Here is a 26,631-nt window from a genome sequence, read left to right as displayed (position 1 = left end):
ACAAGCCGATGCTTCAAACCCCACCTTCTGCAATCTTTTCTTTAAAAACTATCATCATGACGAGTTGAGACAGGGTTCACGTACCCGAGGCTGGCATCGAACCCTGGTCTACCTGTGTCATCTTCTGGGTGCTGGAATTACAGCGTGTGCCATCAGGCCCTGCAAAGCCAATTTTTTGTTTGTTTTAAAGACGGTGCTGTAGCAATTTATTTTGCGGCAAGCATGACTGCCATCTTGTGGACACAAGGCTGTATGGCATGACTGTACCCAGGAAGAACTCTCCTAAAGGTTTGCAGAAAGGGGGCGGGGCCTGTCTCCCGCCCTCTGGTGGCTCTCAGTTCCGGGGGAGGAAAACCCTGCAGAGCAAGGTCAGGACTCCTGAGCAGCATCCTGAGTTAGACACAGAGCTGACGCATCCCATTGTAACTGACTTTAGATAGCTTTGGGGGGATGGCTTCATTTCCTGCCGAGCCCCCTAGTCCAGTTTGGGGATGACTAGGATGAACTGCCTCTCCCTCAAAGAGTCCCTCACCCTTACCCCAATGTTCTTCCTATATATTTTTTTCTGTCAACCTGTAAACAGCCAGGTCCCAGAGTAGCAATTCCAGTCCATTAAGGTCTACAGCAGGACCCTTTACTGTTTGTTGTTGGGGTGTTTTGTGTGTGTGTGTGTGTGTGTGTGTGTGTGTGTTTGACCGGGTTTTTTGTTGTGTTCTCTCTCTCTCTCTCTCTCTCTCTCTCTCTCTCTCTCTGTCTCTCTCTCTTTGTGACAGGGTCTCTCTGTGTAGTCCTGGCTGTCCTGGAACTCACTTTGTAGACCAGGCTGGCCTCAAACTCAGAGATCTTGAACTTGTCACATAGGTAAGGATGACTTTGAACTTCTGACCATCTGGACTCTACCTCCTGAGATCAGGGCTTGCAGCTGTAAACCCTATGCTCACAGTATCATGAGTTGGGCTCTTCTGAGATGCTGGATCCATCTGAGAAGCTCTCTTCATCTCAGGGTCCCTGTCTTAGTCAGGGTTTACTGCTGTGAACAGACACCATGACCAAGGCAACTCCTATTAGGACAGCATTTAACTGGGGCTGGCTTACAGGTTCAGAGCTTCAGTCCATTATCATCAAGGCGGGAGCATGGCAGCATCCAGGCAGGCATGGTGCAGGAGGAGCTGAGAGTTCTACATCTTCATCTGAAGGTCACTAGGAGAAGACTGGCTTCCAGGCAGCTGGGGTGAGGGTCTTAAAGCCCACAGCCACAGTGACACAGCTACTCCAAGGCCATACTTCTCAATAGTGCCACTCCCAGGGCCAAGCATATACAAATTATCACAGCCCCGGACTCGCTCCCACCCACAGAAGCCATTGACTATGGGAGGCGACACGGGCACAGGGGCCAGGGATTAGGACAGGGCATCTTTGGGAGCATGCAGTGTTGCTGTGTCTGAGCCTGGCCCAGGCCTCCCTCTGCCTCTGACCTCATGGTCCCCTTTGGTCCCCTCCTACTGGCCTTATACTCCCAGATTACACATGGCTGGTGTCTTCCCAACCCCCTACTGAAGCCCATGGACTCTCACTGCTTGGTTCCTACTGCAAAGGTCACTTCGGTACTGACTCTAGGCAGCAGGCTTGCCTGCCTCACTGTGAGCGGTTGGTCACATCCTGATGGCTATGCTGGCCCCTGCTGAGGGGACTGTGGCAGGGCTGACTGATGTCTTTATGGGAAACACAGAAGAAATACATCCAGGTCAAACAGTAAAACGGAGGTAATGGAGATGGGGAAGATAGCTCAGGGGTCCCAGGATGGGAAGGTCTGATTGGGACAGTGTGGGGCTGTTTGGCTCAGGGGGAAGCCAGGCAAGGAATGCTCCAGGCAGAAGAGTTCCAGGCATTGGCAGTAGCTGAGGCTGGCTCTCATGAAGGGAGGAGAATAGCCCTGGCTAACATTAGAAATTTGGTGACAGATGAATTTGAATAAAAAAAAGGGGGGGTCTTGTGAACCGAAGCAGGATCCTTGAGAGTCTTCCAGGGAGGGGTGGCTGATGGCAGCTTCATTAGGATGGCTATGGCAACTGAGAAAACACAGTAAGGATGGCTGCCGGCCCAGGGTGGCCCAGGTGGGCAGAGCAGTAAGGCATGTGCAGGCAGCAACCAGGAACAAGGGTGTGGAGAGAGACGCCTTCCCACAGCTTTCACATCTGGTTGTGATACCTTAGGCTATGATCCTTGTCCTATGCAACAGGCATTTTCTGTGCAGAATTCTCCTTCCAGGGCTCTGCCCAGCAGAGGATGTCCGTGCTGGGTCACCTGCTTCGGAGTGCAGTAGAACCCTGGATGGAGACATTCTCAGATGCCCTTTTCAGAGGTTTCTGCTACTTCATTCGAGTCCCCTACCCACCTCGGGGAGATCTCACAAGGCCTCTAGAAACAAGGTTGGTCATACTTGTCATCCCAGCACCCGGGAGGCGGAGGCAGGACTGAAAGTTTGGAGACACCTGGTCTCAAAACAACAGCAAACACTGAAAAACCACAAGGTCATGCTCAACGGGGAAAGTAGCTTGCCACCAAGCCTGATGACATGAGTTCAATCCCAGGCATCCACACCGTGGAAGGTGAGAACAAAGTCCACACAAGTTGTCCTCTGACATGCATGTTGTGACATATGATGTCATGACAGTTACAAGCTCCAAAAATCCAAACCCACAGAGCAGTCTCTTCTCCGGAAATGACTGCTAAGCCACCATGCTAGGTTACAATGGAATGAGCCCTCAGTCTGGCACCAGGACTGCCCGAGTCCCGGCTGTGTGTCCCTGGGAAAGTCACTCACTGAACCCTGGCTCAGAATGGGGCCAAGGCTTCCGATTATGAAAGGCCTGGAATGAGCCACAACATAGGAATTAGCATGCTTGGTCGAACTCTCAACCCTAGACATCCAATTGGGATCTTCATAATCTTCCTGGTTTCTTGCTAGTAGCCCCTGAACCGCAGCTCCTTTCTGTCTCAGTTGCCCAACCCCCAGCTTCCACCCACAGCCACACCTCTGTCCCACCCTCTCCCTTTAGTTTATACACACAGGTGGGGACTGAATGAAGGAGGAGGGTGCTAAGGGGAGGGAAGGGGCCTGACACATTTCCATATGTCACAGAGTGATGACCCATGATGCCCTGGAGGACCCAAAGACTGTTCTGGCCACCTTAGCCTCACTCCCCCATGATGGCCCCGGTAGCCTGACCTCAGCTCGAGGCTCCGCCCACTGACTCTGGTCGTTTTCTCTGGGGCTCGCAGGAGGGTGGGGGTCAAGTAAATTCAAGAGGTCTCAAGCAAGGTCGGTTCTGAGCGCTTCATTCCCAAGGCCTTAAGATGGCTGTGGAATGCTGGGAACAAACGCTAGGTGGAGCTTGGCTGAACAAAAGGCAGATGGCTTCTGGTGGACATGTGACTTCAGTCCACTAGGAGGAGCACCCGCCCATTTTCTTTTTTCTTTTGCTCTCCCTTCAAAACTTCCAGTCTTTGTATCCCGGGCTTGCTGCAAACTTGCAGCAATCCCCCTGTCTAAGCCTCTTGGAGTGCTGAGATTACAAGTGTATGACACCACACTCAGCTGGCTGATGTCACAGTAGCAATAATAATAATAATAATAATAATAATAATAATAATAATAACAACAACAACAACAACGTGTGGTGTTCGATTATTGTGCACCATGTGTGCAATGCCTCTGGAGGCCAGAAGAGGGAGTCGGATCCCCTGCAACTAGAGTTATAAGCAGGCCTGAACTGAAGTGTGGATTCACCTGTGTCCTCCTTTAGAGCAGCAAGTGTTTGTTCTTTTCCACTCTGCCACCTCTCCAGCCTCTGGTGTCATTTTTCCAGCTACAATTTCAGACAGCAGTTTCTGTTACTGTGGGGGACTGGGAGGAGTCCCCCTGCGCCACTCGGACGGTGGAGTTCGCAGAAAGAGGCTTCCCAACAGTGGGGACGTCACTGCTGAGAATTCTGGAGCTTTCCTGTACCCCGCCTCCGTTGTGTGTCTCCAGAACCAGAAAAGACCTAGTAGGGCTGACAGCAAGCTATCCCACTCCTGGGGACAAGATTGGCTGACATCTGCTTCTGTGTGTCAAGTGCTCTTTTGGCCAGTGCAATGGACGTCAAGAGGTAAGGAGGTTAGATTTTCCACCCTATTTCTGGAGGTCTAGCCCCAGCTCAGGCCTTGCGTTCACAGTTCCCTTACTCCCGGCATCCCTACTCTGCTCCCAGCTCCCGCGTGGAAGCCCCCTTCTATCAGTTCCTCGCATTTAATCCCCCTGATCCGTTGCCAGCCTCTCAGCAGCTTCCCAGCAGCTCCTCAAGCCCCAGGCACCACCTTTGCAGAACCTGAGCCGCTGTCAGTCAGGAGTTCCGCGGTTCAGACTCCGGTTCTCGGATTCCAGGCTCCGCCCACTCCCTGTGAACTACAATGCCACTGGTTAAGCCCTTGCTTGGGGCTCCACCTCTAAATGGTCCTTCTCCAATTGGTGTTCATGACCGTCCGTCAGCGCTGTTGCTAGGGAATGGGCTGGGCGACCTGGGCAACCTTGCTGCCTTTTACGTACCGGAAGGAGCTCGGTCCCTGTAGGCCCAGGCTGGTGAGCTGGAGGGAGAATGCTGCGGGCGAGGCTGGGTATAGCTCAAGGAAGGAAGGGAGGAAGGCCTTCGGGGTGGCCTGAGCAGCCCCCAAGGAGTCTTCCCACAGTTAAGGCTACTGTCAGAGAAGCAGAGAGTGGCTGGGAAGGGTGAAGCTGGCCTCTGAAGGGTCCGTGGGTCTGCCTTGTTTTCCAAGACAAGCCCAGCAGTGTTCCTTCAGAAGCGAGCTCAAAACCAAGTTAAGGGGAGGCAAGGAAGGTGCCCTTGCCTGCACTCCTGCGGTGTGCTGGGACAGGTGGAGGGAGGGCAGCCGCAGGGGCCCCAGTAGGCTCCAGGATACAAAACATGGGTTTGGTGTGACTGTTTAGATGGGGTGGGCACCTTTGACCTCAGGAACGATCTCTTGGAGGCCCCATGGAAAGAGCCCGAGTCACACTCCAGCCTGCCTCTAGGAGCTTGGGGCTGCAAAGAGCTGGCTCTCCCGTTCTTGACAAACGCTGGGAGCTCTTTCTATTCTGTGTCTGTCTTTGGTTTCCGGGAAGCAGGACCAGGTGACCTGGAGAGCTTCCTTCAGTCTGATTGGCCTGATGCTAACCGGCTCACCCAAGTTTTTTAAGGCATTTGGACAAACTCCTTTTAAGGCCGTGGGGGTAGTGATTTGGTGACAGGATTTCACAGTTGGGGAGAGGCTGGGCTCTTCTGGGAGTGGATCACCTGGTTGGGGGAGGAAGTAGGGCCTGATTAGCTATCGGGATTGCTGAGACTGGAATGTTCAGGAAGCACTCAGGTGGGTTTAGGAGACTTCGATCTGGTTGGGCAAAGGCTTGCCCTTGACTGTACCCAGGTGGGAAAGCAGCTGGAAAAGGTGCTCCATGAGATTGCAATGTCCAGATTACCACTGCAGAGCTGAGGCTCTGTGTGGAGAATGGCCAGGGCTGTGGGTGACCTTTAAAGGGTCTCTCCTGTTTGGTCCTTGGCCTCTGTCCAGTGGATGTGAGCAGCAACACTCCCCACCCCCCTTTCTGATAAGAAAAATGGCTCTGATCCTTGGCAAATGTCTCTTTTGGGTCACAAGGCTGATACTCCCTGCTACAAGTGACCTTACAGTAACTGAGAGGTGTCTTCATCTAAGAAGCTGCCAGGAGATAGCTACCCCAAGGTGTCCCCATGGAGGTCCTGTACACCAGACAGAACCTGCCTCTGACACACCAAAGACCGTTCTCCAGGAAGCTGACAGATTTCTGGCTACATTACAGAGCTTGCAACCTGGAGGGAGAGCATGGGACCTGAGTTCTGTTCTGTTCTGTTCTGTTCTGTTCTGTTCTTTCTTTCTTTAAAAAGATTTATTTATTTATTATATATAAGTATACTGTAGCTGTCTTCAGACACAAAGAGAGCATCAGATCTCATTAACAGATGGTTATGATTTGAACTCAGGACCTCTGGAAGAGCCTAACCACTGAGCCATCTCTCCAGCCCCCAAGAATCATTCTTTTTTTTTTTTTTTTTTTTTTGGTTCTTTTTTTTCGGAGCTGGGGACCGAACCCAGGGCCTTGCGCTTCCTAGGCAAGCGCTCTACCACTGAGCTAAATCCCCAACCCCCCCAAGAATCATTCTTAAGGTCTCTCGCCTCAGTCCTCCCTGAGCTGTGGGTTCCAAACCTGCCCTTCCCCTCCCTCTGCCTTCCCCACGGAGCATCTGTGCTCTGGCTCTGTCCTGGCATCTGGTCCTGTCCTGTGCTGTCCCTAGCTTGTTTTCCGTTCAAGGCTTGGTGTTTAGCAATGACTTTTTCAGTAACCACCCCGTACCCCCGCCCACTGCTTAGTACTAGTAGGCCGTGGGTTATGCAGCTGATCTCGATGTACAAGGGCAGGTGGAGCATAGTGGAGCAAGTAGTGCTGACCATGGGATTCTCGTGGGGTCAGGGTGGGCTTGAGCCCTTGGGGGCTTCTTAGGGCCTGGTTGAGAATTAGCACTAGGGAACCCACAAAATGGAAAGAGAGAGTGACATCTACCTTTTCTGTCACTGTGACCAAACACCTGACAAAAGCTATTTAAGAGGGTAAAGATTAATTTAGGCTCACAGTTTGAGGAAACAGCCTATCCCAGAGGGGATAGAATGGAGGCAGGAGCGTGAGGCAGTTGCTCACGTGGCACCCACAGTCAGGAAGGTGAGAGAGTTGAACACTGGTGCTCAGCTGGCTTTCTCCCTTTCATTCAGTCCAGGCCCCAAGCCTAGGGAATGGTGCCGCCCATATTTGGGGGGGGGGTCTTCCTATGTCAATCAACCTAATCTCAAAAATCTTTCACAGACCCACCCAGAACTGTGTCTCCTGAGCAAACCACCTCCTGAGAGACTGCCAGGGAACACCACACATCAGTACACATGTCCTGTTACCTTGGGTCAAGGCACAGGAGGGTGGTCTTGGAGCAGAGTCCCTTTTCGTGGCCTTCAGATTGGAGTCAGGCCTGGCCTGAGGGGAGGGCTGTAGGTTCAGGTGTTGGAGATCCCCATAGGGGGACAGGGAAGGATAAGGAGAGAAAAGGGTTCACTCTGGGGTGGGAACTACCAGGGAGGTCCTCAGAAGATGAGAAGGAACCAGCTTGTGGCACTTGGCAGAGTCTCCTTAGAGTCGGAGGCCTCAGCAGCACCAAGCTCATGGTCCGGAGGGAGGGCAGGATGGCACAAGGTCTGTGCAGTCTCAGAGGTGAGGTAGGGGAGGGGGCTTTCCAGAAAAAGTTGTGAATGCCAAACAGTTGGGAACAAGAGCTGGAGAAGGATAGTGAGGAAGGAAGCCTCCCTGAGAAGGTATATCTCACATCTCACAGGTCCCGGGAGCTTGCTGGGGTAGGAGCAGCCACCAGCAGCCCTTGAGCCAATGTCCCTGTCAGGAGTCCGCAAACCATTCCTTTAGTAGACTTCTTACGTGAGGCACAACTGTCAGAAGCCCTCAGGCCTTCGGATACCTGCTTGCTTCTAGATTGATCGATTGAGACAGGGAAGACCTTACCATGTAGCACAGGCTGGGTCTTGAACTCACAGTCTCCCAGGTGCCTGGATTACAGGTGTCACCACCAGGGCAGGCTTCCTTCAGATTTTCTAGGAGGGGAAGAGGAGGATGCTTTGAGGCTTAAAGCCCAGCCTGAGAGTGAAATATCACATGCCTGGGGGTATTGTCACAGGTCTGTCATCTGCAGGAGGGTGCAGGGAGAAACAAAGGTTTTCGTGATTTGGTAAATCCACACATCTTTTGGAAAGGGAGAAGTAAAACTTGAGGCCTCTTGTAGCCACAGGTGATGCCCTGGAAAGGTCCTGGGCTCCCCGGTATGCTCTGCCTTGGGCCCTCAGTGAGTTGAGTGTGTCAGCTGATAGCCGCCCTGTACTGTGGCAGACAGCAGGTTCTCCTGAGGCACACAGACAGTCTGCGGCAGTGACATCATTAATCCCACAGCTGCCAGCCTTGTGCAGGGCAAGGCCAGGCTGCAGAGATGAGAGCAGGCACCATGTACGTACCCATGTACAAGACCCAGTATCTGTGTCTTCCCATCCCATGGCTGCCAACCCCTCTTCCTAATTATACCCTAGCTCTTCTGCACCCACTTGCTTCTTGGATGGAAATTAAGATACCAAGTCACTGCACCATCCCCTTCTGTGGAGTCCTCCCCACACCCCAGTCTGCATCTCTGACCCCAGGCCTGGTGCTACACTGACATTTTCCATTGTAATTGTCCCACACTGTTCCTGGTGGTCAGATAGTTTCAGTGTAATGTAGAATCAGCGCTCCCCCCCCCCACCCCCAAACACTGTGCTTCCAAGCCTGGGTGATCAGCATAGCTGTCACCCTGGACACTGGAAGTCTGCCCTTCTAGCTGCTTTAAAGCACCCTCATTATTTATCATGCCTCCCCCAGCAGCCCCTCCCACCTTTCCCTAAGCAGCCGCAACATTGTATCTGGTGATGCAATACCTGGAATCAGTGGCTGTTTAAAACTCAGCTGGGGCCACCTATAAGTCCCAGATGATAAGTCCCAGATGGCTGAGCAGCTGCTTAGGGTTGCAGTCCCTGGGGGTCTGCTCAGTGTAACCACACAGGCTATGTCCCTGGAGGGAAGGGGTTGAGCTGTGCTGCTGTCTGTCTGCTTTTAAGGTGAGGCCAGTCCGGTGTTCTTGTCTGTGGAGTGCAGTCTGGAGCTGCCGCTGAGAATCTTTAAAGCAGTTAGATTGAATGTTGTGTGCATGGGGTGCTGAGTGAGCCCCATTTCCAGCCAGCCCCTGTGATCAGTGCTTCAATAAGCCTTCTGGAGGGACGTGTCTTCAGGGAAAACTTGGTAGCATGGAAGCCTGTCAAGATACCCCAAAAGACAGCAAAGCACAAAGGTTGCCAAAGAGAGCCTGGTGGGAAGGTAAATTGGAGAACAAGATGGCAGCTCCTTAAGATATCAAAGTTCTACTGTCCCATGTCTGAGGCTTGAAGCCTGTGACCTAAAAAGAGGGGTTCAAACACACAGAATTGCAGCAGCACTATCTGTAACAGTCCCACAGTGGAAACAGCTTGGATGCCTGTCAATTAGTGATGGGTGAACAAAATGTGGTATGTCCATACAACGACATATTATACAGTCATGAAAAAGAGTGCTGAAACTTAACTATGTAGCTCAGACTGGCCTGAAGCTCACAGTCACCACCACCCCTGCTTCAGTTTCCCAAATGGTAGGATTATGGGTTGTGCCACCGCACCAACACCAAGGAGTGTGTTTATAGAAGGAATCCAGGATGCTTCAGTTGACTGAGGGGACTTCATACTTCATGTGTGCCTGCTGTTAATTTCCACCCCAGCAGATTAAAATTTCCATCAAAAGTATTTTAGCTGCATTTTGCAGTGAGCGGTCTGCCTCTGACCATGGGCCCTCAATACTGCTGTGACTCTCATGTTGTGGCTTTTCTCTTTCTTTCCTGTCTACAGAGAGTTCCGGAAAGCAGGCAAGATGGGGAATGCCAAGAGCCTGTCGGGCCAGAAGATGGGCTCAAGGTTCTTGCCCGAGGAGCAGGCTGAGGTGGATAAGCTGTTTGATGCCCTGTCATCTAGTGATGGTGGTGTGGCAACGGGGACATTCTCTCTGGAGGCGCTGAAGGCAAGAGCAATCACATGGTGGCAGGAGGTGGTGGTGGTGGTGGATTTAGGGTCTGCAGTTGTGGCAAGCACTAAACAGCTCATTTTGGTGAAGGACCTCTGTTTTTGGCATGGTTGGCTCCATGACTATGTCACAGCTACACTGCTCTGTCCTCATAGGGTGAAAAGTAGCTGTGAGCCATGCATAAAACAACACTCTTACCCTGTTTTTTGAGACAGAGTCTTGGTGTATTGCCAACATTGGTCTAGCCTGGAACTCACTGTATAGCCCAGGCTGGCCTTGATAAGTGGTTCTTCCCACTTAGCCCTACAAGTTGCAGGGACCATAGGTGGAAATGTATAGAGTCTTATGTGTACCAAAGGGAGGACCTGGTGTCAGGCATGGTTTCGCATGCCCGTGGTCCACACGCTCAGGAGGCTGACAAGGGAGGTCGCTGAGAGGTCAGTGCAGGGCTACATAGTGAGGCCTTGTCTCAGAAAACAGGAGGGCCAGAGGGGAGAGGAAGGGAAGGAGGGGCGGAGGGAGGGAGGGGAGGGGAGGGACAGAACTTGGAATGGAATGTGAAGGGACAGTGTTAGGGCATTTCTAACTTGACTCATGACATTGGAGATGGAGACCAGCTGCCTCCTTCAGGTGGTGGCCCAGACACTTGGTGTCTCCACCATCTGTCGCCTCTAGAACGTGGTCAGGGAATTTCACAGCGCTCCTCACTCAGCACCAGAGTCTCAGTTTAAGAAGGGGGAGCTGGCCATGTCCTCAGGGTGACTGACTGCTATGCTTCTGTGGACAGGGACACAAGCAAACATCACCTTATCTCCAGAGGATAAGGATGGATATGGAATGGAGAGCCATTCAAAAGCACTGGTTCTCAACCCGTGGGTCTCGACCCCTCTGGGGTCGGCCAACCCTTTCACAGGGGTTGCCTAAGACCACTAGAAAACACAGATATTCACGTTACAATTCATAACAGTAGCAAAATTACAGTTACAAAATAGCAGCAAAAGAATTCTACTCACAACATGAGGAACTGTATCAAAGGGATGCAGCCTTAGGAAGGCTGAGAACCCCTGTCCTAGAGCACACAGAAGGTGTCTGATGGGGGGTTTGGGGACCTACCACCACGTTCAGCCAACCAGTTGCTCCATAAGTTAAGGGACCCCCACATGTGGTATATGTGTATATGTGTGCACGTGGATGCATGTATGCAGGTGACTAAGGTGCAGCTGGGCACCTGGTCTTGCAGCTGGAGTAGACAGTTCAGTGAAGCCCACAGTATCAGTCGAGGTACATGGTGACCGGTTGCTATGTGGCTTGTGACTCTTTCTTGGGGGTGCAGTAGGCTTCTATGCCTTGGGATTTTGAGGAAGACCCTTTCCATATATCAGGGATCAGTCTGGCAGTAACCGCAGTAGGGACAGGCTATGGGGTGCTCTGAGTTGCTGGGAGGATCCGCATACAGACCCCGCTCCGCAGGACACACGTGACTTTGTGAGAAAAACTTTTTCCCACTTCTTTGTCAAATCTGATTCTCCAGCCATTCTGTTCGCAGGATGTTAAGGTCTTAAGAGTTGGCTGGTCTCATGCCCCTGCGGTAGCTCAGTGGGAGAGCACTTACCTGGCATGCATGAGGCTCTGGGTTCCGTCTGCAGCACTGCAAAGGGAAATAAAGAGCGAGAAGAGTTTAGACCACAGAAGGAGTAATAGCCAGCTAATACAGAGTGGCCGATGTGGAGGCCACACTACATCCGCACAGAACGGCCCACGGGTTCATGAACTCGGATAGGCAGTGTTGCAGCTAAAAGAATGGAGGCCCCAAGCAGTGTGGGCAGCAGAGGCAGGAAGGACGTACGTTCCTGCTTTGGGGAGACTGGAAAGCGAGGTGCAGGCAGCGACTAGACAGGAAGCATCTGACAGCCATGATGGGCTGGAGTGCCTTTGGTTCTATTTCTTTATTTTGGTTTTCTGAGGCAGGGTTTCTCTGTGTAGCCCTGGCTGTCCTGGAACTTGCTCTGTAGACCAGGCTGGCCTTGAACTCCAAGATCTGCCTGCCTCTGCTTCTGAGTGCTGGGTTTGAAGGTGTGAGCCACCCCTACCCAGCTGCTGCTGCTGCTGCTCCTCCTCCTCCTCCTTCCTTCCTTCTCTTGCTCCTCCTCCTCCTCTCTCCTCTTCCTCCCCTTCTTCCTCCTCCTCCTCTCTCCTCTTCCTCCTCCTCCTCTCTCTTCTTCCTCCTCCTTCTTTTCCTCTTCCTCCCCTTCTTCCTCCTCCTCTCTCCTCTTCCTCCTCCTTCTCTTTCTCTTCCTCCCCTTCTTCTTCCTCCTCTTTCCTCCTCTTCCTTCTTTCTCTTCTTCTTCCTCCTCCTCCTTCTCTTCCTCTTCCCTTCCTCCTCTTTCTTTTCCTTCTCTTCCTCCTTTCTCCTCCTCCATCTTCTCCTCTTCCTCCTCTGTCTCCTCCATTTCCTCCTCCACCTTCTTCTCCTCTTTCTATTCTTTCTTCTCCTCCATCATTTTCTTATTTTCACCACTATAGATCAAACTCTGGGCCTTTCCATATGGCAGTGAGCCCTCTAACCACTGACTACAGACTGTACACTTTGGGATCTTCTGGTTGGGGGCATCTGCAGAGCACCAGTCTTGTTCCCTGCTTATTTCCCAGTAAACCCTGCTTGATTCGCTCTCTGTTTGTCCCCAACAGAGCCATGTCAAGGAGGCTCTTCCCCCAGCCATGGTCGCCAGACTCTACAACGGCATGTGGAGGGTGAAGCCGACCGACAGGGCACACGGGAGCTGCAGGAGTGTTTCCAGGGAACAGTTCACAGTATTCCTGTCCCACCTGTTGAAAGGGAGCTGTGAGGAGAAGGGCCTTATGGTTATGAAAATGATCTCAGTTGCAGAGGGTCCTACGAAGACCAGAGATGTCCAGAAGGTAGACACTTGGTGTCCAGGGGTGGGGGAACTTGGGACAGTGTCTTAGGTAATGTTGCTGGCCAGCCTCAGGGAGCTGAGCCCACCTAACAGTTTAGTTGGTTCAGAACTCTTGAACTAGGGCTTCGACAAGCTTTCAGAAAGCTAAGTGTGTAATTAGAAAAATGAAATCCAGGCCTGGTGGTGCGGGCTGAACATCCCAACTACTCAAGAGGGTCAAAGGCCAGTCTAGACACCTTGGTAAAACATTGTGTCAAAATTTTATAAAAAGGGGAGGAGGGCTTAGGGATGTATTCTCACATGACGAAATGTTCACATGACATCTACAAAGCCCACAGTTCGCTCCCCGGCAGCCTCTGAGGCAGGTACACTGGCCCACATCTGTAATCCCAGAACTTGTCAACATCATTCTCAGCTCCATAGCAAGTTGGAGGCCAGTCTGAGCTACACGAAGTGCTCAAAAAAAAAAAAAAAAAAAAAAAAAAAAAAAAAAAAAAAAAAAAAGAAAGAAAAGAAAAAGAATCCATGAAAAGCTAAACAAGGTGGGCACCGATGCCCACGCTGTGGTCCACTATGGTCGTTACCAAAAGGTAAACATCACCATCTTCACTGTGATGTGCTAGGGCTGGGTCGGGGAGGGTTTGGCCTTAACAGTGAAGTATCTCCCAGTTCACAGAGGACCTGGTGGCCTCTGTGGTACACGTGCTGACCCACCGGCATGAGCTTCGAGGCTGGACCTGGAGGAAATCCACAGTGCCCCACGATAGTATGCAGGCCATGGTCGCCCAGCTGCTCTCAGAGATGAAGTTTCAAGGCAAGTGTGGGGCTGCGATTCTCTGTCCTGTGATTCAGACCTTGGCGTGCTGGAGTGCGTCAGTCGTCACGACTCAAACCTCCCAGGGAGGCTCTGCGGTGGCATGTGCCTGCCTCCCTTGCTCTGCGATTGCTGTGGGATATCCCCGTGTACTCCAGCTATGCAGAAGCCATTGCGTCATCAGGCTCCCTCCTCTGGTTTCAGTGTCTGAAATCCTTGGTCAGTTTTATAGAAATGGCCTCAGTATTTTTGTTGATTTTTAAAAAGATTTCTTTTTATATGTGTGTGTTGCATGTGTGTGGGAGTGTGTGTGTGCAGACGCCACCAGAAGAAGGTGTCAGATCCCCAAGAGCTGGAGTTAACAGGTGGTTGTGAGCTGCCTGACATGGTCCTCTTCTGAAGCAGCATTCGGCCTAACGCGCAGAGCCATCGCTCCAGCCCATTTAACTAAAAGCAAAGCTATTTTTACAAACAGTCTAGGTGATTCTTCTCGACTGCTTTTTTAGGCCACTTTACTTCTGTTTGCATTAGATTTGATTGTGTCTTTTTAGTTCCTGTGTTTATGTACAGGTATGTTTATGTGTGTGTATGTTTGTATATATGTATGTTTCTGTGTCTGCCTGTCTGTTTATGTGTATATGTGTATGTGTGTGTGCATGTATGTATCTCTGTGTGTATTGTGTGTGTTTATGTGTGTACATATGTATTTCTGTGTAGTGTATATGTGTGTGTGTATGTATGTATCTCTTGTGTGTACTGCGTGTGTATGTGTGTGGTCTATATGTATATATCTCTGTGTGTATTGTGTATGTATATGTATGTGTGTGGTGTGTATGTATGTTTGTGTGTGTGTATATGTGTATTGGGTGTATATGTGTGTATGTGTGTGGTGTGTATGTATGTATGTTTGTGTGTGTGTATGTGTATTGGGTGTATATGTGTGTATGTGTGTGATGTGTATGTATGTATGTTTGTGTGTGTGTATGTGTGTGGTGTGTATATATGTGTGTGTGTATGTGTGTGGTGTGTATGTATCTATGTTTGTGTGTGTATATATGTATTTTGTGTGGTGTATATGTATGTATATTTGTGTGTGCATGTGTATACATGTTCATGTTAAGTATCTTCTTCAGTTGCTCACTGTCTTATTTTTTGAGTCATGGTGTCCCACCATTGGATCTGGGACTTACCAGTCAGCTAGGCTGGCTGACCAGGGAGTCCAGGGATCCACCTGTCTGCCTCGCCTCCCCAGTGCTGAGGGTAGAGAGACACAGCCATAGGTCTGAACACATGTCTTCAGGTTTGCTTGGCAGGGACTTTACCAACTGAGCCATCCCTCAGCCCCATTTTCCTAGTTTCTTAATGTTCGGATGATTAGGTTGAGGTCGGCCTTCTTCAGGGTAGGTGTTTGTAGTTTCCCTCTAAATCGTCCTTTGGCCACGAGAGGTTCCCATGTGCGGCTCTGGCTTTCATCGCTCTTGGTGTTTTAACTCATCTATTTGGTTTTCTTTTTCTGTGTGTATATATGTGCACATGTGTGGGTGTCGGCAGAGTCCAGAAGAGGGTGTCAGGCCTTCTGGAGCTGGATTTACAGGCACTTAAGACACTAATGTGGGAAATCCAACCTCACCTTGGTGAAGGTGAGGCACATGCCTGTAACCCCAGCGCTCAGGAGAGAGGGGCAGGCAGATCTTTGAGTTCGGGGCCAGCCTGGTCTACAGAGTGAGTTCTAGGACAGCCAAGGCTACACAGAGAAACCCTGTCTCCAAAACCACCACCAACAAAAAGATCAACCTAACTGAGTTTACACTTGGTTTTCCACTCCCAGGGAAACAGTGTAAGTAGAGTCTTTGTCTCTTTCTGTGAATCTAACCATAATATGTTCCTCCTGCCTGCATAGCTCGCATTATGTCCACTTTATACCTGGGGAACTCAACTTGAAATTCTCAGGGTGTTCCTCAGGCTAACCTGTCACCCCAACTTCTTGGAGTTAGGTAGTGGGTGCCACACTGTGAATATTTTTGGAAAGAGGTTTGGTTAGCAGTTGGTGAAACCTGTCCTTGCCGGGAAGGTCAGAGGGTGCTCCAATGAGCCACATCCCGCCAGGACACCGTACAGGTCTCAAGCCATCTGTGGCCCCTGGCTGAGTGTGATCTCTGCAGACACTGGAGTTGAGGGGTTCCCAGGCTAGGTCTTCCTTGTAAAGTCCTCCCATAGTCACAGGCTTCCGAAGTGCAATTTGAGGAGAGGGAAAAGCTGAGGGGTACCAAAGTCAAACTGTTTAAATCAGTACCAGACGATGAAATAGGCCAGCCCATGAAGTTTCAAATTTTCTAGTGGTCAACGTTAAAATAGAACAAAGGTAGGCTTGGGGCATGGCTCTCACTTAGTAGTGCCTGGCATCCACGAGGCCTTGGTTTCAAGCCCCAGCACTGCATAAATCAGTTGTGGCACACACCACGTCTGTGACCTCAGCTCTTGGGAGGTGTAGCCAGGAGGATGAGCGTTCAAGGTCTCCCTCAGCTACATAGTGAGTTTGAGGCTAGCCTGAGCTACCTGACACCCTTCCTCCCATAAGAACAAAACTGTACAAAGAAACGAGAGTTTTACTAACGTATTCAAAATATGCTTCTACTCTGTATAATGTGAATATTGTGTTATTTTTACGGTAAATTGCCATAGTGGGCATTTAAAATAAGGGAGCGTTCGTTAGACTTGTGACATGACCCCAGCTCAGGCGAGCCGCCTCCCAGTGACTCATGGTTTTTAGATTAGTTTGGTTTTTTTTTTTTTTTTTTTTTTGTTCTTTTTTTCGGAGCTGGGGACCGAACCCAGGGCCTTGCGCTTCCTAGGCAAGCGCTCTACCACTGAGCTAAATCCCCAACCCCTTTAGATTAGTTTTTGAAGGCTCGGACAGTGACCGTAACGTGGCACGGTGCGCTCAGCAGTCCTGACTTTCTCTTTCCCTAGACGGGCAGAAGTTTCTGGGCCCTCAGTGCCTGGACCAGGTGTGCGACCAAGCCATGATCGAGGAGTGGGTGTTCCATGTCCCTCTCGTGGGCGTGTTTCTGAGCGTGGTCATCCACAGGGGCCTGTGCCTCCTGGCCTCATCCTTTGACCTCTCCACGCTGGTCCCCGAGTGCCACGTGGACGGAGGGAGGCCGTCTGAGAGCATCCTGGATGTGCTGTCCGTCATCTACCTCAGCTCCCACCTGGCAGTGGAACACCGGCAGTGCTGGCGCCTGCTGTTCTCCACGCAGCTCCACGGACAGAGCTTCTCCCAGCTCTGCAGCCTCATCACGAGCCAGGGGCCCAGCCTGATCGTCCTTGAGGACAGGGATGGCTACGTCTTCGGTGGCTTTGCCTCCTGCTCCTGGGAAGTCAAGCCTCAGTTCCAAGGTAAGACTTGAAGACAGCGGCGGGTACTATGCTGGGCCGCGTTAACTGTCAACCCGGCCACAAGCTAGAACCTAGGTAGAAGGGCGTCCTATGTCGCAGGTCACACTGTGACACCCTGACCCCAAGACTCTGGTATTTACTGAGAATACCTGTTTCTAGTTGTGCTGTGGCTCAGTACAATCCTTTAATCCCAAACAATGAAGGTAAAGTTACTTTGTAGAAGGAGGCAGCCATGTTTAAAAGGGATGTCTAATTGAGTGGCAGACAAAGTGATGAATCAGAGAAAGATTTGACAGAATGGGATCTGCCCAACTCTGGGGAAAAGAGAGTGGAAAGGGAAGCTACTTAAGGGAGAGAAGGTGAGAAGGAGGAGGTAGTTTAGCCAGGAGAGATTTACAGGTTGAAGAGAGAAAAAGCTAGACACAGGTGAGGACAGAGCCAGGGAATGAGAAGGAGATAGAAGATTAGAATAGATTGACAGAGTTAGTTGGATGGAGGATAGGCAGAGCAAATGTTCAGGAGAGGCAGAGAGAGAGAGAGAGAGAGAGAGAGAGAGAGAGAGAGAGAGAAACCAGATTGAATCAGTCAGTGTGGAGAAGTGTTTGAGTCAGAACAGCTGAGTAGAACTACCCAGCCAGAGCTCAGAAAGAGCTAGAAAGGGTGAGCTTGTTCAGCAGTAAGTCTCAGCGGCTGAAAACTTTCTAGGCCTAGACTAGATAATACGGAGGCTGGAAGCTTCCAGCACTAGGCCTAGGTTAGCAGACTGAGGGAGTCAAGCCTCAGAGACGACAATTACATCAGGGGAATAAAGATACTTTAACAGTCTCAGGCATTGTCTAGAGCAGGCTGTTAACTGATGTGGGAAGACCCCGTCTCTTGTCAGTGGCGCCATTTTTGTGGAGAAAGCTAGCTGAGAGCAAGCGAGCGTGTTGTGGGGGAGGTCCCTCTCTGCCACCACTGTGGTTATGGTGTGCCTGGCTGCTTGTGTTCTTGCCTCGGCTTCCCTAAGATGATAAGCTGTAATCTGGCATTATGAGCCAAACCACCCCCGGTCCTAGGCTGCTTGTTGTCCGGATCTTATCAGAGCAACAGACACGGAGCCAGAGCACTGATTTTTGTGGCTGTGATAACTACCTGACAAGAGGCTGTGTCATGGCTCACGGTTTTGAGGGGAACAGTTATTCTTTGCGGCCAAGCCGTGGTGGTGGAGCAGGTGACAGCCATAGTGGTGGGAGCAGGTGACATGGTGGTTGGGGGCAGGTGACAGCTGTGGTGGTGGGAGCAGGTGACAGCCATGGTGGTGGGAGCAGGTGACAGCCATGGTGGTGGGAGCAAGTGACAGCCGTGGTGGGAGCAGGTGACAGCCATGGTGGTGGGAGCAGGTGACATGGTGGTTGGGAGCAGGTGACAGCTGTGGTGGTGGGAGCAGGTGACATGGTGGTTGGGAGCAGGTGACAATCATGGTGATGGGAGCAGGTGACAGCTGACTGCCTACATCTTGGTGGCTTTAGAAGCACTGAAGCAGGGCTGGAGAGACAGCTCAGAGCTTAGAATGTTGGCTGCTCTTGCAGAGGAGCGTGGCCCTTACATGGTGGCTCACAACCGTTGTAACTCCAGTTCTAGGGGATCTGATACCCTCTTCTGGTCTCTGGGAGCACTAGGTACATATGTGATACATACAATGCAAAACACGCATGTGCACACATTTCTGTGGGGGCAGGGCAGAGGTAGCCCTGGGCTGTAACCTCTAAGACCAGTCTCTCCTGCGAAGCTCTTCTTCCTCCACTGACTAAAGGTTCCATAGGCTCCCTGACCAGCTCCATGTGTGAGCCTGTAGGGACATTTCACACTCACATCCTAGCAGGAGTCTAAAACCTGAGGGGTTGAAGAAGTGTGGCAAGGGTTGGTGAGATGGTCACTGCCTGGGCACAACCTGTGGCTTCCATACATGTTTGCACACACATGTGCACTCTGGTCCACTTGCGAGCACACACGTGCGCACACATATACGTACATGCACATGCATATGCATGCACACACGCATACACGTACACACACATGCAGTGCATGCAAATGCATGCACATATGCACACATACACTCACATGTACACACATACGTGCACACACACACACACACACACACACACACACACACACACACACACGGTTCCTGACCATCCAGTGGTTTCTCAACAGCAGTAGAAGTACCATGCTCCTGTCTGGCATCACAGACCCAATCTTTGGCTCTGGGGGTGGGTTAACCCTGCTTCCAGGGGACAACACAGATGTCACTATGAACACTTGCCCCATCTCCCTACCTTGTTGGCTGTGGAAGCTCTGTGTGTGACCACATCAGCTGTACCTTCTTCTCACTGCCCTTACAGGAGCTGTTCCCAGGTTCCTCCACGGGTGGCAGGCTGCTTCCTGTGCCCCCAGATGGCCAGCTGTCACCCAAGGTGCCAGCACTGGTGTCTCATGTTACAGTGTATCTCAGTGCTTCCTTATCTTCCTTCCGCATATACAGTTCTGGAGCCTGGGATAGGGTGGGCGGCATGGGCAGGTGGCATTGCCATTCCCCGGAAAGCTTCCGGTCAGGTTGGTGGCCATAGGTCTTGGACAGAAAAGAATGGTTTGTCCAGGGTGATTGCATTTATTGCACCTATGCTGTGTTGTCCTAGGAAGGGGTTGCCCTGCATCCCACTAGACAGCCCAGGGCAGGCTATACCTCACTGTGGCTGCGCAGGCTCCCCTCAAGGGTTGAATGAGATCAAGAAGAAGGAACCCCACTTCCTCCAGAGCCTTTGTGCTGACCTCCAGCAGAGCCATGGGTGTGGGTGGTTTTGAAACAGGCAGGCTTGACCCTAGTGAGGAACTGCTCCCAGACCTCATTTGCTCCAAGATGCGAGCCTAGAATTCCAGCAGAGGGCAGCCATGCCTGGCCGAGGAGTTGCCAGCTTAGAGTCGTGAGCCAGGGGCATTTGGTGGGGATTTCTTTTCCTTGCTGCTGGGGATCCCACACCAGGTTCGCACGTGCTGGCGTGTTAGACCATGTTCTCTCACTGTGCCCCAGCTCGGGCTTTGTCTCTGATGTGTCGGCGTCCCGAGGCTTTGGACTGAGCAGCCAGGACTTTGAGTCTTGGCTCTGGCCTGGGGCCTGTTCTCTGGCGTCCCTTCCCTGTGCGGTGACCAGCCGTGACACAGGCCCGTGTTTGCCATAGATAGAGGGAGCTTTGCTGTGCTGTGGTGATGGCTCCGGCAGGCTCAGAAGATCACGCAAGGGCTCTTGGGAGTGACCCCCAATGTGGCCTCCTCAGCCCAGGCTGTGGTCCCGTCCTTTGGCCTGGTGTCATGGGGCCCAGTAGCCCCTGAACGCACTGGACCTCGAGAAATGCCGCTTGGCTTTTCCATCCGAATGCAGAAGTCAGGCGAATGGAGGACCTTGTCCAAGCCAGGGCTTTGACCAGACTCCTCCAACCCCAGTACTCCCTCCTTCCTTCCCTCCCTCCTTCCCACCCCCTTAGATTTCCTTTTGTTTCTTTCTTTCTTTTTGAGACAGTATGTAGCCATGGCTCTTTTGGAATTCCATATGGAGACCAGGCAGAGCTCAAAGAGAGATTCTGAGTGCTAGGATGAAATGTGACACATTACCCATCCTGCCTGAAAGCTCGTGCTCTCTCTCTCCTCCCCCTCCCCTCCTTCCCTTCCCCCTTCTCCTCCCCCTCCCCTCCCTCCCCTTCTCCTCCCCCTCCTCCTCCCCCTCCCCTCCCTCCCCTTCTCCTCCCCCTCCCCTCCCTTCCCCCTCCCCTACTCCTCCCCCTCCTTCCCTTCCCCCTTCTCCTCCCCTCCCCTCCCTCCCCTTCTCCTCCCCCTCCCCTCCCTTCCCTCTCCCCTACTCCTCCCCCTCCTTCCCTTCCCCCTTCTCCTCCCCTCCCCTCCCTCCCCTTCTCCTCACCCTCCTCCTCCCTTGCCCCTCCCTTCCCCCTCCCCTCCCTCCCTTCCCCCTCCCCTACTCCTCCCCTCCTCTCCCTTCCCCCTCCCCTCCCTCCCCTCCCCTACTCCTCCCCCTCCCCTCCCTCCCCTTCCCTTTGCCCTCCCCTTCCCTTTGCCCTCCCCTTCTCCTCCCCCTCCCCTCCCTTCCCCCTCCCCTCCTCTCCCTTCCCCCTCCCCTACTCCTCCCCCTCCCCTCCCTTCCCCCTCCCCTCCCTCCCCTCCCCTACTCCTCCCCCTCCCCTCCCTCCCCTTCCCTTCCCCCCTTTCTCTTCTTTCCTTTTCCCTCCATCTTTCTCCCTCTTAAGAGGGGGTCATGCTATAGCTCAGGTTGATTTGGAACTCAGTAGCCCAGGCTAGCCTCAGACTCCAGGCAATCCCTCTGTCTCAGCTGCTCCTGTATTAGGACTATAGGAGTGCACTACCACACCTGACTCAGTGGCACCCTTTTTACATCCCGTGTACCCACCACCCCTGCATCCTGGGCTCTGTCTGTTCCCATCCTGGAGGCCCTGGAGGTGTGCTGTCTCTTTATGTGGGGGCAGCCCCGCACCACATTGCGCACTGGCTTGTGTAGGCTGTCCACACCTCTGTGGTGACCACCTGCCCTCAGCACACGCTGGTCTGGTCCATGCTGACACTGGGAAATGGTGGCAGGGCTCTGGTCTCAGCTCCTGTGGCCAGGTCTGAAGATGGCCAGGTTGTCTCTTCCCCGTCACCGGATCCTCGGGCCCTCACCTTCTCCATCTGGGTTCCTAGGCTTGTCTTGTGCGGGGTCTGAGGCCTTTCCCCCCTCCCCCGATTGCACCATCCCCTACCTGACGATGCACACGGTGTTTGTTGCTGGGTTCTGAGATGCAGCCTGTGGGTATCTGCAGTTCTCTGTGCCTGGTTCTGAGGCAGTGACTATTTCCTTGACTCCTGTCACTTCCAGGGGACAACAAGTGCTTCCTGTTCTCCATTGCCCCCAGAATGGCCACGTACACGCCCACCGGCTACAACAACCACTTCATGTACTTGAATTACGGGCAGCAGACCATGCCCAACGGACTGGTAAGTGGGTGGGGAGGGGGGTGTCCGAGTGTGAGTGCTCGCCCCGTGGTACGTGCTGAGAGCCAACACCAGGGCACACCTTCCTCAGTAGGGGCCGTACCTTTGCTGGGTTTCCCCATGGTTTGTGTGCAAACAGTCCAGCCCCCCAAATTATTGGTCTGTGTCCTGAGAGCGTGTTGGTGGCGGACACATCACGAGTCACTTGCTGCCCTGCCTCTCATTGAAACGACCACCTCATGTGCTCAGCCTGCACAACGAGCCTGTGGTGGTGGTGGAAGATCCCTGAGCTGAGGGCTCTGGGCAGTTAGTGGTAACTCATGAGACAGAAAATGGCTCTTCTTGTGGCAGCCATTTTCTTGCCTGTTGCTAGACCTAGGAATGAGAGAAGAAGAGAGGAGAGGGGAGGGGAGGGGAGGGGAGGGGAGAGGGGAAGGGAGGGGAGAGGAGAGGAGAGGAAAGGGGAAGGGAGGGGAGAGGAGAGGGGAGGGGAAGGGAGAGGAGAGGAGAGGAGAGGAGAGGAAAGGGGAAGGGAGGGAAGAGGGGAGGGGAGGGGAGGGGAGAGAAGAGAAGAGGAGAGGCCAGGCCAGGCCAGCAATGGCAGCTGGATGTAGTGGGACAGGTGCCTACAAGGATGTTTGGCATGGGTGAAAGCCACCCAACCTGCCTGGCTTTTTTCTTTTCTCTGCTTCTTGACAAATCTTCTCATCTGTATTTGGTGAGCCGAGAGCCAAGACTGCCCTCTAGAGAGGGTCAGGGGTTCCCTCCCAGGAAGCTACCACAGCTAGCAGGAGGGACATGGCCAGATCACCAGAACGTCAGAGTTTAGGCACAGGGCCCCTTGTCTGTCAGCCTCAGGAGCAGTCTGGACATCCACAGGGACCATTCATTAGTCTTTGGCCTGGGGACCAAAAGCAGCTTCTAGACACGTCATGTTCTCCAGGCCCACCAGGGACCAGAGGGTGTGTCATCTGGACAGAGCTGTCAGGGAGGCAGGGTAACAGCTGGCTTGAGCCCAGCAGTGGCAGTGGGAAGAGAAGCAGTTGAATTGCCTCTCCTAGCCTGCCACCTTCTGCAGGAGTCATTGGGTGGAGGTTGGTTTCCTGTGGGGACAGGACGCAGATGGGTCTCCGGGGGTCTCTGTGCTCACCCCCTCTCTGTGTACTGCCTGGGACATGCAGGGAGTCTGCAGGTTTTCTATCCTGATGTCCCCTGTGTGTAGCCTCGGGAGAGGGCTGTGGTCTGCTGATATCCATAACCGTTTAGCAACTCGGAACAAGATTATAATCACGGCCCAGGAAAAGAGAACGGGTCCTGGATTCTTCCTTCCCCATGCCGCTGGCTGGCTCCACTACCACCCCTCTTGTTGAGACAAGGTCTCTTAGACAGGCTAGCCTGGAACAGTCAGTAGCTCAGGCTAGTCAAGAACTCAGGATCTTCCTGGCTCTCTGGGGTGATCAAGCCTGTTGTTTCTGAGGCCCCCATGCCCAATGGCTGCTGACACTGTCATCTGTCCCCACTTGCTCTACAGGGCATGGGTGGGCAGCACCATTACTTTGGGCTTTGGGTGGCTGCTGATTTTGGGAAAGGACACAGCAAGGCCAAGCCGGCGTGTACCACCTACAGCAGCCCACAGCTGTCTGCCCAGGAGGACTTCCAGTTTGAGAAGATGGAGGTGTGGGGACTTGGCAACCTCTCAGAGAAAGATCAGGTGAGTCCTACATGCCGGTGACCTCATACAGAGCCACGGCCTTTCTGGTGTGTGTGTGCGTGTGTGTGCGTGTGTGTGCGTGTGTGTGTATGTGTGTGTGTATGTGTGCGTGTGTGTGTGTGTGTGCGTGTGTGCGTGTGCGTGTGTGTGTGTGTGTGCGTGTGTGCGTGTGTGCGTGCGTGTGCGTGTGTGTGTGTGCGTGTGTGCGTGTGTGTGTGCGTGTGTGTGAGTGTGTATGTATTTGTGTGTGTGTGAGTGTGTATGTATTTGTGTGTGTGTATGTGTGTGCGCATGTGTGCGCGTGTGTGTGCGTGTGTGCGTGTGTGTGTGTGCGTGTGTGCGTGTGTGTGTGTGTGCGTGTGTGTGTGTGCGTGTGTGTGTATGTATTTGTGTGTGTGTATGTGTGTGTGTTTGTGTGTGTGTGTGAGTGTATGTATATGTGTGTGTGTATGTGTGTGTGTATGTGTGTGTGAGTGTGTATGTATTTGTGTGTGTGAGTGTGTATGTATTTGTGTGTGTGTATGTGTATATGTGTGTATGTGTGTGTGTGTATGTATTTGTGTGTGTGTATGTGTGTATGTGTTTGTGTGTGTATGTGTATATGTGTGTATGTGTGTGTGTGTATGTATTTGTGTGTGTGTATGTGTGTATGTGTTTGTGTGTGTATGTGTATATGTGTGTATGTGTGTGTGTTTGTGTGTGTGAGTGTATGTATATGTGTGTGTATGTGTTTGTGTGTGTATGTGTTTGTATATGTGTGTGTGTATGTATTTGTGTGTGTATGTGTTTGTGTATATGTGTGTATGTGTGTGTGTATATGCGTTTGTGTATGTGTATATGTGTTTGTGTCTGTGTGTGAGTATGAGTGTGTGTGTGTGTGTGTGTGTGTGTGTGTGTGTGTGTGTGTGTCTGTGTCTGTGTCTGTGTCTGTGTCTGTGTCTGTGTCTGTGTCTGTGTCTCCTCTCCCTCTGGGGATAGTTTGGTTTTCCCAGCTATGGGCTGTGCCAGGATACATGCAGCAAACTGAAGTGTGGGTCTGCCTCGGGAGTGGGGCCTGCCTCGGATGCACACCTTAGATGGCCCTTTGCCCGCCTCTCTGTCTGCAGTACAGAGAGCTACAGTAGACTTCTGCATGACCCCGGCAATTGCATCCCAGCCAGGGAGGCTTCAGGGTACCATGCCACCTGGCTACTTTGTGGCTTCAGTCTAACACGCCAACCACTGGGAGGAAGTCAATGAGTGGTTTAAGCTGGTGGCCGCTACCTGCCTGTGTATGTCCTGAACACGGCCACTCCCTTTCTTCCCAAGGGCACGAACAAGAAGAGCATCCTGGACTCAAATCCTGACGCCCGGAGCCTGTTGGAGATCAGTGGACGGACTCGGCACAGCGAGGGACTTCGGGAAGTCCCCAAGGATGAGGACTGAAGGTCCTGGACAGTTTCCCGGGGCAGGGGCAGGGACTCCCCCAGGGATGCAGGGCAGACTCCTCACTGCTGGGTGAGCAGAGAGAACTCTTCTTACCCTCTGTCCTCACTCCTGCTTAGCCTTAACACAGCCATATGGTTACACCCAGGTCATCATGGACATAATCAAAACACAGCTATGCGAAGAAATGCCCCTCTGAAGCCATAACTGATGGGTGTTGCCTCCCAGGGGCCCTGAGTGCAGGTTAGAACCTTGGCCTTAAACGTTTGTCTTCTGCCTTTTGTCCATGGCATCCAAAGACAAAGAGGCTGGAAATCTTCCGGGGCTGGAGGTCTGCAGTTGGGGGGCACATTCTTGCCTTGTGAGGGGGCACCATGCCTGGCCTTTGCTCTGAGGTCCCTGTAAGTGCCCTGATGGCCCGTCATGAGCGGAAAGACAGGAGTGCTTAGATGAGCATCTTGGTACTCTGTGAGAATACCCCCACACACCCCCAGCATGGAATTTGTGGGTTTGTAGCTGAAGATCTGAGGGAAATGTCTCTGGGGCAGGTCCTCAGAGTGGGCTAGCCATGGGGTCCCATCTAGCTTTCTCAACACTTTTAAAGTGAATCTAATGAACAAGTGGGGAAACCCACTATTTACCCAGAGACCAAACCTTTACTGTGCTGCTAACCCAGATATGGGATCTGGGACCTTTGAGGGGACTTGAAGCCTGTGTGCTTGCCTAATGTGTGCATAAGAGCCACCCATCCCAGATGTCAGTGGTGGGTGATGTCCAGCCCTGGCTGGGAGTATCAGCCTCTAGGAGCCTTCTCTGAGGTCACAGCCCAGGGTTTCTCATGAGGAGGATGGGCCATAGGACAGCATAGGCTCACTTCAGACAGATAGGAGATGACTCAGGTGGCCAGGCTGCCCATCACACCGGGCGCCCAGCTCCACCCACCGAGAGGAGCTTGTGGGCCCCTGAGACTTCTACGTCTTGTTCATCTTTTGTTGCAAACTTCAACCTCTATGGATCTGACACAGTTTCACTTTTGCATACACAGTTTGCCTCAATCAAAAGCCACAGTAAAGTCGACTATGCACGCATTTTTCCCGTTCTGTATTTTTGCCCAGGAAGCTCCTGGAATTTTCCAGATAACAACCTTGAGCATGACGGAAAGTCTGAGGCAAGACTTTCCCACGAAAGTACCACTTCTGTGCACGGAGGGATTGGTGCGCGGTGCTGACGAGGCCTGGGCCACTTTGGTTTTCTTGGCAAGAAGACCGTTGTCAGTGGTATGTGGGATAGAGAGAGAAAACACTAGAATCTCCAGAGAACCCCTGTGTAATTTCACAGAATTGGGTCACCGTGCTATGGAGTGTTTTTTGTTTTGCCCCCCCCCCATCCCCCAGGAGACAGGGTTTCTTTGTGTAGCCCTGGCTCTCCTCCAACAAGCCAGCCTCCAACTCAGAGATGCACTTGCCCCTGCCTCCCAAGTGCAGGGATTAAAGGTGTGCACGACCACTGCCTGGGAAGTGGGAAGTGTTTTTCTGTTTGTTTTAAATAAAAATGCAGTCATGTCTTTCATTGG

At 52.3% G+C, this 26,631-nt stretch overlaps 1 protein-coding gene across 6 annotated transcripts; it reads left to right on the top strand.

Annotated features, from left to right (window-relative positions):
- Positions 1–3,715: 3,715 nt before the first annotated feature.
- Positions 3,716–26,631, top strand: Meak7 (MTOR associated protein, eak-7 homolog). Of its 6 annotated transcripts, XR_005496988.2 has the most exons (10): positions 3,716–4,151; positions 9,583–9,751; positions 12,443–12,673; positions 13,342–13,486; positions 16,457–16,885; positions 21,807–21,925; positions 23,454–23,633; positions 24,942–25,060; positions 25,207–25,301; positions 26,174–26,627. XR_005496988.2 is itself a non-coding variant. In XM_039098200.2 (9 exons), the coding sequence occupies exons 1-8, from the start codon at positions 4,138–4,140 to the stop codon at positions 25,056–25,058; spliced, it is 1,404 nt and encodes a 467-aa protein (XP_038954128.1). In that variant the 5' UTR covers positions 3,716–4,137; the 3' UTR covers positions 25,059–25,060; positions 25,207–26,627. The 6 variants fall into 6 exon arrangements, 4 of the variants coding, with proteins under 4 accessions (XP_038954128.1, XP_038954127.1, NP_001387899.1 ...); XM_039098200.2 differs by having other exon boundaries at positions 25,207–26,627; XR_005496987.2 differs by having other exon boundaries at positions 3,724–4,151; positions 24,942–25,301.

Source organism: Rattus norvegicus, chromosome 19, assembly GCF_036323735.1.
Source record: "Rattus norvegicus strain BN/NHsdMcwi chromosome 19, GRCr8, whole genome shotgun sequence".
NCBI lineage: Eukaryota > Metazoa > Chordata > Mammalia > Rodentia > Muridae > Rattus > Rattus norvegicus.
Note: the sequence above shows the minus strand (reverse complement) of the source record. Positions and strands in the feature narration are given on the sequence as shown.

Excerpts from the sequence above, each read along its gene's own strand:
- Meak7 (XM_039098200.2), top strand. Across the intron at positions 16,886-21,806 it reads AGTCAAGCCTCAGTTCCAAG|GGGACAACAAGTGCTTCCTG; the intron begins GTAAGACTTGAA and ends TGTCACTTCCAG. Across the intron at positions 21,926-23,453 it reads AGACCATGCCCAACGGACTG|GGCATGGGTGGGCAGCACCA; the intron begins GTAAGTGGGTGG and ends CTTGCTCTACAG.